This window comes from Cervus elaphus, chromosome 12 (assembly GCF_910594005.1).
Source record: "Cervus elaphus chromosome 12, mCerEla1.1, whole genome shotgun sequence".
Classification (NCBI taxonomy): domain Eukaryota; kingdom Metazoa; phylum Chordata; class Mammalia; order Artiodactyla; family Cervidae; genus Cervus; species Cervus elaphus.
Genome location: NC_057826.1, coordinates 36494750 through 36507485, shown reverse-complemented (window position 1 = coordinate 36507485; position 12736 = coordinate 36494750). Strand labels below are relative to the sequence as shown.

The 12736-nt window shown below is 53.5% G+C and overlaps 1 protein-coding gene across 2 annotated transcripts in view; it reads right to left on the bottom strand.

Moving 5' to 3' along the window:
• Positions 1–12736, bottom strand: part of DUOX1 (dual oxidase 1) — a 33036-nt gene that overhangs the window by 16109 nt on the left and 4191 nt on the right. For both annotated transcript variants that reach the window (XR_006343983.1, XM_043920037.1), the window contains exons 4-18: positions 12434–12598; positions 11464–11651; positions 11124–11325; positions 10853–11019; positions 10426–10486; positions 10208–10304; positions 8488–8578; positions 7361–7463; positions 6920–7092; positions 5197–5372; positions 4869–4987; positions 3917–4054; positions 3128–3241; positions 2170–2369; positions 1331–1516 (exon numbers count right to left, since the gene is read on the bottom strand). Coding sequence is in view for 1 of the 2 variants with exons in the window: in XM_043920037.1 (XP_043775972.1) it covers positions 1331–1516; positions 2170–2369; positions 3128–3241; positions 3917–4054; positions 4869–4987; positions 5197–5372; positions 6920–7092; positions 7361–7463; positions 8488–8578; positions 10208–10304; positions 10426–10486; positions 10853–11019; positions 11124–11325; positions 11464–11651; positions 12434–12598 (2180 nt within the window). In the remaining variant the exon portion in view is untranslated. The remainder of the gene's footprint in view (positions 1–1330; positions 1517–2169; positions 2370–3127; positions 3242–3916; positions 4055–4868; positions 4988–5196; positions 5373–6919; positions 7093–7360; positions 7464–8487; positions 8579–10207; positions 10305–10425; positions 10487–10852; positions 11020–11123; positions 11326–11463; positions 11652–12433; positions 12599–12736) is intronic.

The window sequence follows — 12736 nt, the reverse complement described above, 5'->3', positions numbered from 1 at the left end:
AAGCAAGGTGCTGTGGTAGAAAGAGCCTGGGGCTGGAGACAAGAGACCGGGGTTCATGTTCCCTACTCTGCCACCCACTCACACTGCGTGACCTCAGGTAAGTCTATTCAGCTGTCTGGCATTCATTTCCTCACCTGTCTTTCTTATCTCACAGGGTCAATGAGAGGTTGTGTGAAAAATGTTTTGAAAGCACTGAGCAGATAGAAAGGGTTGGCAGCTACCCCCAGAATACAGTAACACACCCTCAACAGTTCCCAGCACAGTGAGTTCCCAGATCACTTTGGGTCCTAAGCTGAGAGGAGGTGCCCAGGTCCTGGCAATGAGTCACCCCAGTGAGGGGTCCCTCCACTCTCCTGCACACTCAGGTTCAGCTTGGAGGAGTGAATGACATGCCATGTGCCTGGCATGTGATGAATGACCATTAGATGGTACCTTCCTTCATAAATCCTCTCCCCAGCCAGCCAGCCCTGCTCCTTCTCCTTCATTTTCTGCCCCTCTACTAGGCATCTCTGCTCAGCCCTTCATGCTGCTTTCTTCTGAGACAAAATTTTTCCAACTTGCATGCTTGCCAAATCTCACCTCCACCAAGACTACCTTATGTCGGCCTGAAGCCTTGCTACCTTTTCTGAACTCCTAGACCACTTACTTCCTGGATCTCTTTTGTCACTGTCATTCTTCCCAATTATCTTTCTTCCTGTGCTCACACCATCTTCCTGGGGGGATGATAAACTCCACTGGTGGGGGCCCATGCTGTATTTATCCTTCATCTCCCAAGCTTCTCCTCTCCACTATTCTGCTCCCAGGCTGCCTGTATTTCCATACCAGATAGGGACTGAAGTCCTTGCAATTCTCTTCCTATCTTGTTTACCCACATCCTCCCAATAGACTAAAAAATCTGCAAGGTGGACACTAATGTCCCATCGAGGCCTCTGACAGCTGTGCTCCCCCAAGGACGCATGACCAAGGACCCTCACTGCCCCCATACTGCTCATCTCACCCTAAGTTCCTGCAGCCATTGGGACAGGATGAGCTGCATGAGGGCAGAAAAGTGGTTAGCTGTGAGGAGTGAAATAAGAAGTGACACATTCAGATAACCCCCTTCCTGGCCATTGCCTCCCTGGAGTCTTACAGACGAGAATGGGCTTGGGAAGGGGGCAGGAACATCTCCTTATAGCAAGGTCAGGTAACTTGGCCAAAATCACAGCAAAGTTGATTGTTAGCTAAGAACCTGGGGCTTCTAACCTTCCCTGGTGTCACCCCCTGGCCTCACACAGGTAAGGGCACCACTACAGGCAGACGCATGTGGACAGAACCGATTCCACATACACACCTGGGAGAAAAGGTGCCTGAAAAAGATCTCCAGGAGGTGGCTCCGCTGCTCCCGTGTCACTGCGGCCCTCATCAACTCCTGCTCTCGCAGCTCCCACTCCTGGAAGTTCAGCCCGCTCTCCTTCAGAGCGCCTCGCAGGCTCTCCACCATCACCTGCCGCTCTTCCTCCAAGTCAAACAGCAGCACCTATGAAGGAAACATCAGAGAGCAACCACGTGTCAAAGCCTTGTGAGGCCAGAAGGTTTATGTGAATCTTGTTTTTTTTTGGAGGGGCAGGAGGGGGGGCACTGGAAAAATCACCCCGGCCAAAGAGATATTGTTAATCCTGGGCTTCGTGGAGTTAAGTAGCATGCTTGCAGGTGCAGAGGTAGCATGCAAAGGCACATGTGCAAAGTTATGCTTCCTCTCTACTCCATACTGGAGAAGGGATGGGAAGGCAGGAAGGGCAGAGGATGGAGAGACCCAGAAGCTGGACAGAGTCAGAGCCAAAGACCAGCACCTGACTGAGCTCCCCTCCAAAGCTCTAATTCATCAGATCCTGCAGCCAGGGACAGGAAAGAGGGCCCAGCTTCTTCTAAGGACACTCAGCTAGGGCCTGCCAGGCATTCGTAGAAAGGGAGAGGGCAGACTGAGTCTGCAGGAGCAAAAGGGACAATGGAGACTGTGGCATCCAGAAGACTCAGAGCAGCACAGACATGTTCCAGTTTATCTCACTATCCAGCACTCCATCCAGGGACTAGGAGCTAGAAACCCTGCCTGGTTTGGGGCCCCTTCCCTCCACCTGGCTCCCCCCATGGCTTAGGCTGCGGACAAAGAGCCAGGGGCCAGCTGGGCCATACCAGGTCATACTCCTTGGGGATCTTGAGCAGCAGGGCACGGTGTCCGTGGTTGCTGGACAGGATGAGGTTGACCTGCTGTGGGGGCCGTAGCTGGACTGTGCGGAGCACAGAGAGCCTGCCGTCCACCACGTGGATCTGCCCGGGCTGCAGGTGGACCAGCACAGGCCGGCAGGGCTCCTTGTGGCCCTGCCATTCCATTGCTGGAGAGAGATGAGGCTGGGTCAGCTGGGGGCTTCCTCCCCACCCCCTACCCCCTGCTGCCTTGGGGAGGAAGAGGGCCGGCTCAGGGCTGGAGTTAGATCAAGGCCTCTGAGCTCCATGTCCTGTCCTGCATACTGGCAGTCATCCCCTCCCAACAGTTGCGCCTCTAGTCCATGAGCAGCATAACTACCATGTCCTGGGTGTTGACTATGTGTCCAACACCGTACCCAGTGCTTTGTGTGAACTATTTTATTTAATGTTCACAAATCTATGAGGTTAGTGCTATTGTTATTATCATGTTACAGATGAGAAAAAAATAGGATTAGATAGATTAAAATTTGCCTGAAGTCCAATAGCCCATAGGGGTGGAACCAAGATTCTAATCCTCAGTGAATGTGATTCTAGACCTTCCTTAATGACTTCTTCGTTGCTTGAAATTCCAGTTGTGAGACACTGCAAAGCAGCAGTTCTCGGGAATTTGTGCATCACAATGAGCCTGTGAAATGTAGGCAGGGTCCCATGACTCCTCCCTGTGAGTCTATCACATTCTGTTTTTTGTGGGGACCATCGGGAGGAGCTAAGGAAGATGGAGGACTCCTGATCTGATTCCTGCCTAATGCCCCAGTGACACTTCCTGCCTGACCCAGCCTGTCCAGAGGCCTAGAAAAGGTCTTTGCCCTAGGCTGCTGAGAGAGGCAGGGGCTGTAGCCTGGAGTCATGACCTCCCCTCCCCAACCCTGGCCAGCCCCAGGCCTACCTTTTATGCCCCCCACGAGCTTCTCACACATGATGCTCTGGCGGTCTTGGCCCTGAAGCCTCTTTAAATTTCTCCTCCGGAGCTGGGCAACGATCCAGGCACTGAGCAGGCTCACTGAGAGGCAGAAGCAGTAGGATGCTCAGAGGAAGGTAGAGGTCTGGGGAGATCAGTGACTTCTTTCCCAGGTTTCTTTCCTTGGCAAGAACCCCTGCTGTCCTCACCTCCTAGGTAACCCATTCAGTTGTCTCAAATTATGAAGTGCCCCGGGAGGGAGGTGCTCTGCATTCCATGGGAAGTTTTGTGGAGCATCTAAGGTGCCTGCCTACCCTTGTCTGCTTCTACCACTCGGGTCCCTTCCCAGCTAGAAACTGGTCCTTGTGCCAGAGACTGGACCCACTCTACTAGGCTGCTGGTCGATCAACACACTTAGTCAAAGACTAAGTTGCCCAAGCCATTGCCCCAGCAGCTACATCCCAGCCCTGCTCCTCAGGCAGGCATTTGCTTCTGACAGTTTCCCACGCCGAGGCTCCTGTAAATTGCTGTGGATTGTGGGTTGCCCATGGCTCCTGAACCAATCTGGGCCCTGCGAGGGACCCCAGAAGAACAGGAAGACAATTCCCCCTGGAGCTGACTTATGTGTTGCTTTAATACTTCTCACGTCCTGCCTGCTCTGATGTTTTCATCTCCTCGGAGGAACAGTACTCTGCATTTGTTGGTTATCATAAATACATCTGACCCCACCCCCAGCTGACACCTCTCACCCAGCCCCACCCTGCCCTTCACTTTTACCCAAGGGGAAGCAGCACAGAGTCCCAATGGTGACCCCGAAGCCAAATCCACTGCCTTCAAAATAGTCCCGCATGATGGGGGGAGCACAGGCTGGCAGGCCTTCGGTGCTGAGCTGTCCTGGCTGTGGGCAGGGGTCTCCTGGGAAGACAGAGGAATGTACAGGCCTGGGGGTGCTGGCCCACATGCTCTAGGACAGGATCACCGAGGAAGTTAGGGTGGCAGAAAGAGTTCTGGGAAGCAGAGGGGAGGGGGCTTCTTACCCCTGCCATTGTACCAAGGATGTGGCATCTGCCTACTTGGGTAACATGTGGATAAAAAATGAACCTCAACCTGTCTCTCCCCCACACGCACATAATACACGCACATACACACACACACACACACAGCCCTTCCCTCATCACTGCAGTGGGGTTAGGATATCCTTGGCCACCTGATGCGAAGAGCCAACTCATTGGAAAAGACCCTGATGCTGGGAAAGATTGAAGGCAAAAGGAGAAGGGAGTGGCAGAGGATGAGATGCTTGGATGGCATCACTGACTCAGTGGACATGAATTTGAGCAAACTCCAGCAGGTAATGAAAGACAAAGGAGCCTGGTGTGCTGCAACCTCCATGGGGTTGCAAAGAGTTGGACACAACTTAGCAACGCAACAACAACAAAGGATAGCTTGACCCCCACAATGCTATAACCATCCTGGCCAAATGTGAGCCTCCTCACCAGGTCTCTCTGCATCTCAGTACTACCCTCGCTTGGGTACCTGCTGGGGTTTTACAGAAGGGATCCTACATAGCTGTATGTGACCACCGGGGGCCCCAGAATCCAAGTCTTCAGGGGTAGAAGCAGGGACACTCCCCACATGGAGTCTACTACCCAGTCACCCTGAACCAAGCCCCCAGCTGGGGAGGGCTGAGGCACCAGATCCCAAACCCCACAAAGCGCCCCAGGCCACTCACCAGCATGCCAGAAAAAGACACTGGGCTGCAGGGCCCCAGGGTCCACCTTGGTGACAGCTACTAGGACATCCCGTAGGGAAGTGTTTCTGATCTCTGCAATCTCTTTTTCAGAGAACAGCCTGGGAGTGGGAGAGGTGGGGAGCTGTTGAGATGGGTGAGCAAGGCAGGCCTCTAGGCCCAGGAACCCAGATGAAGGAAAAGACACAAAGCGTTGGGGAGGGAGTGGTGGGTCAGCTGGGAGTCAAGGGCCCATGGGGGCCATTCATGGGCAGAGGGTCTGGGATCCAGGCTGAGGTAGAGTCTGAGGTGGGATCCAAGCAGGCCTTACCCATTCTTGCTGTTCTCAAACCAGTAGCGGTCGCCATCCCGCAGTCGCACAAACTGATCAAGGACGATGGTGCTGAAGAGGGGTCCAGGGTCCCCGTGGCTCTCCAGGAGCCCCCCAGGGAGTAGCTCCAGCCGGGATAGGTCCTGATTGTACAGGGCCGCCGTGGCCTCCAGCACCTGGAGCCAAGAAGGGAGAGGAGTGAGTGCAAAGATTGAGTACCTGCCCTCCAACCAAGAGCTGGCTCCCAGAGATCAGCCCCAGGGATCATCACAAAAAAGTGACAGTGATGATAAGTCACTCATTATGCGCTGGGCACTGCTCTGAATGCTTTCTATAAGTTGACTCATTTATGAGAATTCTCTCACAGACTCAGCTGCTTATTTATCAAGTTAAAACAAAACAGGCAGGCAGTCTCCTAGGTGACTTGTTCTTGAAAAGGTATGACAGTTGAAGGGCCAAATCAGCACGAAAGTTGAATGGTTGAATGATAAGTCAGAAAAAGCTTCTAATCTTTACAGGTTAAAAAAAAGTCTGGAAAATCGAATCCCTTCATATCCATTGCCTTTTAGAGACAGTATACGAACAGTGTCGTTCACCTGACTTTTACTGTAGTTCTTTTCTCCACAATGTAAATAATCACTGTGTGCTATGCTGTTCTTAGTCTCTCAGTAGGGTCTGACCCTTTGAGACCCCATGGACTGTAGCCCGCCAGGCTTCTCTGTCCATGGGATTCTCCAGGCAAGAATACTAGAGTGGGTTGCCATGCTCTCTTCCAGGGGGATCTTCCCAACCCAGGGATTGAACCCAAGTCTCCTGCACTGCAGACAGATTCTTTACCATCTGAGCACTGGACCAGCTTAATTCCAATGAGGCCCAACTGAAGTTAAGGATTTGCTGCCTTTGGCATAACTGGTGATTCCTATCTACATGTTGATTTTATAAAGGTTTCAAGCCTCATGGACATATCACTTCTTTATAACCTTTCAATTCTCCACTTTCCAATAATTTTATAAAATAGTGAGGGCAAAAGCAATAAAATAATTATTGACTGCTAGCTTCCCCAGTGGCTCAGAGGTAAAGTATGCAGGAGAGGCAGGAGATGAGGATTCAATCCCTGGGTCAGGAAGATCCCCTGGAAGAGGTATGGAAACCCACTCCAGTATTCTTGTTGGGAAAACCTCATGGACAGAGGAGCCTGACTGGCTATGGTCGATGGGGTTGCAAAGAGTCAGACACGACTGAAGTGACTGAACACAACTGTAGAAGCAGTGCTGTGCCCAAAACGTAAGGCAGCCAGAACTGGTCTGCTGGCTGGCAGGCCATGCTGTTTGCCCAGGTGATAGCTCAGAGTGTGACAGCTGACTCTCCAAAAGCAGCTTGAATACTGGCATACAAAAGTACAGTTTGTTCTTGAGTTAAGGACCTCCTAAGCTCATTCAGGGAGTTCTTGGGAAGAGTAAATGAGATGAACCCTATTAAGTGCAACAGATGCTCTCTAAACATTGCTGGATCTGCACAATCGCAGTCTAAACCTGATCCTGCTGGTCTGGTAACTTCCATCCTGGCGTGTGATCCTGCGAAAAGCGGCCTGGGTGAGCTCTGCCCTGCCCACCAGGTGCTTGCCTCTGGGGCCTGTGTCTTGCTGTCTGTCTTCTGTGTCTCAATCCAGTATGCCCTGGACCTCCCCCCCGGCCCCACCACCAGGGGCCCAACCCCTCCTCACAGTGCTATCACTCCGGGAGAGGGCTGGGTTGATGTCCTGCCATCTGGTAACTGGAGGCAGGCCCAGGGTTGCCCTGGCCTTGGTGTAAGAGGGCAGGCCCAGATCCCGGCCCCGGAGCAGGCAACTGGCCAGGTAGTCTGTGCGGGAAAACTTCAGTGGCCCAGGCCAGAAATCTGGGGATGAGATACCGAAGAGTCTGAGGGAGTTCCTGGACCTCATGCCCAGGTTCCCACCAGCCCTGGGACCCCAGCCATACCCACAGAGAGGGAGCTGTGGTGTGCAGGTCAGAAGCTCCATCAGCAATGAGACAGTGTAGGTTCCCCATCCCTCGTCGCCCCCCAACCGGCATGCCTCCCTGCCCGATTCTGGAGCTCCCACTGAACTTCTTCCCAGGGGCCAGGGCTGCATAGCCTGCAGGGACAGCCTCAGCCTCAGCCTCACCTTGCACGTCTTCCACCACCACATGGTCCTCTCGCTCAGCGATCTGGGAGGCCATGCCCAGCAGTAGCGCATCCACATCTTCAGCTCTTTGTAGGTTGGGGTGCTTTAGGGGTGGGGAGAGGGGAGAGGTGTGGCTAAAGAGGCCAGAGGTTGGGCAGTCAGGTTCCCTCAACCCCACACTTTGGGTCCTGGGCCCACCCAGTCCTGCTGTTTGCTCCCAAACTGGGGGGTCATTCTTCCTCTACAGCTTGGTTCCCCACTCAGGATGAACAATGTCCCCATCCACCCAGAGTGCATGCTGCTAGGACACAGGTCTCCACAAGCACAAGGGACCTAAACCTTTACCTCTGTCTTAGGAAACTTGATGGTACAGTTGCCAAAGGCACTAGGTCTAGGTCTTGGCCCTTGCTCTGTTAGCAACCAGTTGTGTGACAGGACCTGTCTGAACTCAGTGTCTTGCCCTTAATAAAAGGGCCTTATTAATAAAATATGTAAAATAATACAAAGCAGGACACTGTTTTTATTAGCAGGATTTATTAGCAGGACACTGACTTCTCTTTCAGCCCAGATCTATGACTCTGTTTTCCTCTTCCCTCTTTCCTCTTACCTGCCCTCTATGAACACACTACATGGAGTATCTCATTTTGCTTTAAATGAATGGTTAATGCTCCTTACCCCTAGTGACCTGGACAGATGATTCCTGTTCATCTCTCAGAATTCCTCCCTCCACCTTGCCCTGCTCACACATACACATTCACACACTGCCCAGGTGTGTCTAACTGGGAAGTTTCCTTGGGGGAAGGGATGGCTGGGGTACTCCAGTGCCTACAGGGGAGAAGGAAAACCTAGGAAGAAGTGACCCATGCAGAGCCACATCAGCACAGCCCCCACGCCCGTGTCTCACACTGCCCTGAGGTGGGGGAGGAGACTGACATTTGACGGTGCACAGCTACCTGGTCATCTCAGACATTGGTAGAGGAGAAGGTTGAGGTGCCCCGGGCTGCCTCCTTCACCCCAGCCCATCCCAGCTGGCTACCTCAGTCTACTGCCCACCTTTACCACACACCCTCAGACACACACACACACACACACACACACACACACACACACACGCCCTCAATCCTGACCTCTCGGCTCCAGTAGCTGTTGCAGACCCGGAGAGCTCTGGGGACACTTGAGTTCCTATTGATGACCCCCTGGAAGTGGCAGCTGGCATTTCTGAAATGAAAGGAGCAGGTTAGTGGTGACTGAGACTATGAAGTCCTAATGTCAGGCAGGCATCAGCTTTGGTCTCCAAAGCTAGAGCCAAGGACCTAGGTCATTGCTTCCTTAAGGTGGTGTGTGGTCATGTTCTGAACAATCTGATTTTTGGATGCTCCCTCTCCCCACATTAAAGCAAATTTCTAAAACTGTATCCCATATTTTGCCATGTTTCACTCTCTCCAACTCTCTCTCAACAGATAAAGATATGGATATGGGTATAGATACAGTTACAGATAAACTGTCAACTGAAAAAAAATGCACAACATAAGAGATGTGAGTTCCGATTTTATTCAGGGAACTTACTGAGGACTATAGTCCAGGAAACAGTCTCTGAGTAGCTCTGAGAGGACTACTCCAAAAAGGCTGGGAGAGAAGCTAGTGTATATATATGATGTTGGCTAGAGAATGGGTGCAAACACCCATCTCTGTAGAAGGTTACTGCTAGTCATGAAGATCAGTTATCCTGGTTAATGGTTTTTGTGTTTTTCTATGTATTGGAAGATAGAAGAATCTGGGGTCATTAAAAATATTTTTTCTGAGATATCTCTAGCTATCTAAGGAGTCTGTTTTTCCAATGCACAGAGTGCCTTATCCTTTTTTTGGTCCCAAATTCTTTTTCAGGGTATACTGTTGGAAGATAGCCGCAGTGGTTAATTCCACAAGTGGTTCCTTGTGGAACTGGATGGTGGGCAACATTTTTTATATATATTTATATTTATGTATGTAAATTAAAACATATAAAAGGGATTATTAATCATTTTTTTGAAATTTCTTGTCTATGGATAACTCAAGTACTACAATTTCTTAGCCATCATCAGCCATATCCAGAAATTGTTCTAGAGTAAAAAAATCTAATCCATGAATTGTTTTAAATTATAATGCAGCTGGAAAAAAAATAGACTGCCATGCTTTGTTTTATATACTTTTAACTTAATATGTGCATGTTTTTAAAGTTTCCCTCTCATTATTTTGGAGCCAACACTTTTCTCTTTTCTTCAGCTCTCACACATTTTTATTGTAATACCCTCCAAAGGCTTATAAGCCCCATGTTCTGTTCTTATAGCTAAGAATGCCCCTAGTGTAGTGTCAACACCTGAGGTGCAGACCTGGGGGCTTTGTGATTCACCCTCTGAACCTCAATTAACTGATCTTTAATTGGGGGGATTGATATCTACACCAGTTGCAAAAAAGTGAACATTAAGGTACTTAAAAACCACAGTGATTGGAACTCCCCTAGTGGTCCAGCGGCTAAGACTCTGTGCTCATAATGCAGGGGGCCTGGGTTTGAGCCCTGGTCTGAGAACTAGATCCCACGTGTGGAACTAAAATATCCTGTGTATGCTGCAATGAAGACTGAAGATCCCAACTGCCGCAACTAAGACCTGGCATGGCCAAATAAATATTAAACACACACACACACACACAGTGATGTATTTTTTAAAACAATTGTCCTTCTTTCCTTCCCTATTCACTCTTCCTTGGGGAATGGGCATACTTCAGATTGATAAACCAGTCCTGAGGGTAGATTTTTCTCAATATGCACCTCCATCCCTCTACACACAAACATCTGAGCCCCTCCCTCACCTCATGTAGACGCCAGGGGGCACCATGGTGGAGAAGAACTGCTCAGAGGCAGCCAGAAACTCCGGGGAGATGCTGGGGTCCAGGAAAGGGCGGTATCCTGGTAGGAGTGGAGAGGAGATAGGATTGGTAAGATTGAGCCTTTAAATCACCCAACTTCCCCCCGCCCCCACCAAAAAAGTTCCAGCAAGTTCTCCCTTCCTCCCTCCCCATCCCCTCACCTGCATATTCCGGGGGCATTTTCCGCAGGAAGCTGGGCAGCCACTCATACATGGCGATGTTCTGAGGGTCAAGAGAGGGGAAAGGGGAGGCCAGCGCTGTAACAGCCAGGCCACGAGAGATCTGAGCTCAAGGAAGGCTTAGGTGGGAGATGAGGACCAGGCAAGGGCAGTCACGGGAGAGACTCTCAGACAGAAGAGGTGCGGAGGTTCCTGTTCCCCACAAGCAACCAGGGCAAGCGGGTGGGGAGCGGGCTGCGAAATGATAATGACTGGAAAACCTCCTGCGTGAGTAGCGCTTTGCCTGCTTATCACCCTCAGGGGCTTTTCCTAGACGGCAGCTCTCTGGAGAGGGGGGGTGGTTTCTGGCGGGGTCGTCCAGGACCGAGGGCTCTGGAGTCTCCCGGGGACCAGGCCGTGGGGGACCCACCTGGTAGGTGGCGATGACCCTCTTGCGCGCGTGCTGAAACAGCTCCTCGTCCCCCCAGAGCGGATGCCGGCGGGCCAGCCTCTGCGCCCACAGGTTGTGATAACGGAACCAGAGCAGACCCAGCGCCTGCAGGAAGGGCTCGCGGTTCCCTCGCTCGGCCCCAAAGGCTGCACGCGCCGCAGGAACGCAGGGAGGAGATGAGCGCGGGCTGGACCACCGGGCGGCCCTCGCCGGCCCCCGCCCGCACCTCCTCGGGCCCCCGCCGCCTCACCGTACAGCCCCCGCGGCCCGCGGCGGCCCGTGGTGGGATCCGGCGGTGTCCACATGAGCAGCGGGGCCTGCGCGGCCCGCGGGAAGGCGGGGTCGGGCCCCGACGCCAGCTGCCCCCCGGAGAAGCTCCGCAGCTCGTCGCTCCAGGAGTGCGAGGATCCATAGATGGCGCTGCCGTCCAGCCAGCCGGTCACCTCGTTGGTCTGCGGGGACGGCGGGAGGCTGAGCCGGGGGTCGGGCGGCCAGGCGGGTCCGGGAGGGCTGAGGGCCCGCGGGTGTCGTGGGTGCGGCGCGGTTGCCTCGGGTCCCGCCAGCCCCCCATCCCCGCCTGCCGCGCTCACCAGGTCCCGGGGGTTGCTGGGGCTCTGTCCGGTCTCGGGGTCCCAGCGACTCCTCTGGAAGGGCAGGACCACGTCCCCGCTCCGGTCGCGGTCGAACACGGGATCTCCGGGCGGGATGTGGATGTTGAGGAACTCGGCTGGGCAGCCAGACTTTTCCACGCTCACCAGGTCCGACAGCACGTGGTAGCCTGCCAGCAATTGGGGAGGGCGCGGTAGGGCCAGCAGAGGGCCCCTGAGCCGTGTATCGAGACCCCCAGCCCCTTCCCTTCAAGCTTTAAAACACTCAGAAGCCATTACGGGCAAGTCTAAGCCTTGACCTCCCCACCCCTTACCAACCCTTTGTCCAAAGTGTTTTCATTGTCAAGTTTGGGCTTCTCCTTGGTAACTGGGAGGTGCCCGTGAATGTGCCTAGGCAGCAGGGCTGGCAGCACTGGCTGCGACATGCAGGTGGGAGCAGCCTGCCCAGAGGGCCTGCCGGCCTCAGCGGGATGCTGCCCACTGGAAAGCAGATAGGGGCACCAGGGATGGCCAACAGGAGCTGAGCATTCCTGCTCAGAGCCAACGACCCCCCAGTCAGTGGGGTCAGGCCCACCTAGCACCCCCATTTTGCCAGCCCATCCTCAGCCTTCGTACCAGAATCAGCACCCTGCCCTGAAGCTGTCCTAGGAGCCACAGGGGCAGAGTGAAAACAGAGTCCCATTCAGGAGTGAGCCCTTTCGGGATTATGCCCATGGTCCTCTCTTCCCACTCCCATCAACAGCTTAAGGTGGTGCAGATTTATGCCTCTCCCTTCTCCCCCTGCTCCCACACCTAGCCCACCACCCCACTGACTCCTCTTCCATCTCTCACACCCCTCTCTCAGACCCTCCGTCACTACTCTCTGTCACTCCCTGATGTCATAGAGGTGTCAGACACAGAGGTGTTCAGCTGACCCCGCAGACCTCCCTTCCTCAGAGGTTGAGGCCCTCACCGAAGAAGACCCCCAGCACTGTGCGGTTTCGCAGCGAGGCCAGCCCTGCGGGGCCCCTCATGGTGGCGTTGCTCAGGGCCCGGGGGTTGGGCAGGTGAGGCTCTCCCAGGGGCTGGTACACGCCATCTGCATAGCTGGCTGGGACCAGTCGCTGCAGCCGAGAGCCTAGAGGAGGAGAGGGAGGCACAGGACGAATTCTCAGGGGGCTCCCGGACCCCTCTCCCAGGCTCCTTCCAAACCACAGATTCTAAGAGCTTAGGAATGAAGGAGCTTTTGTGGGTACCAGCCAGCCCGTGACCCTTA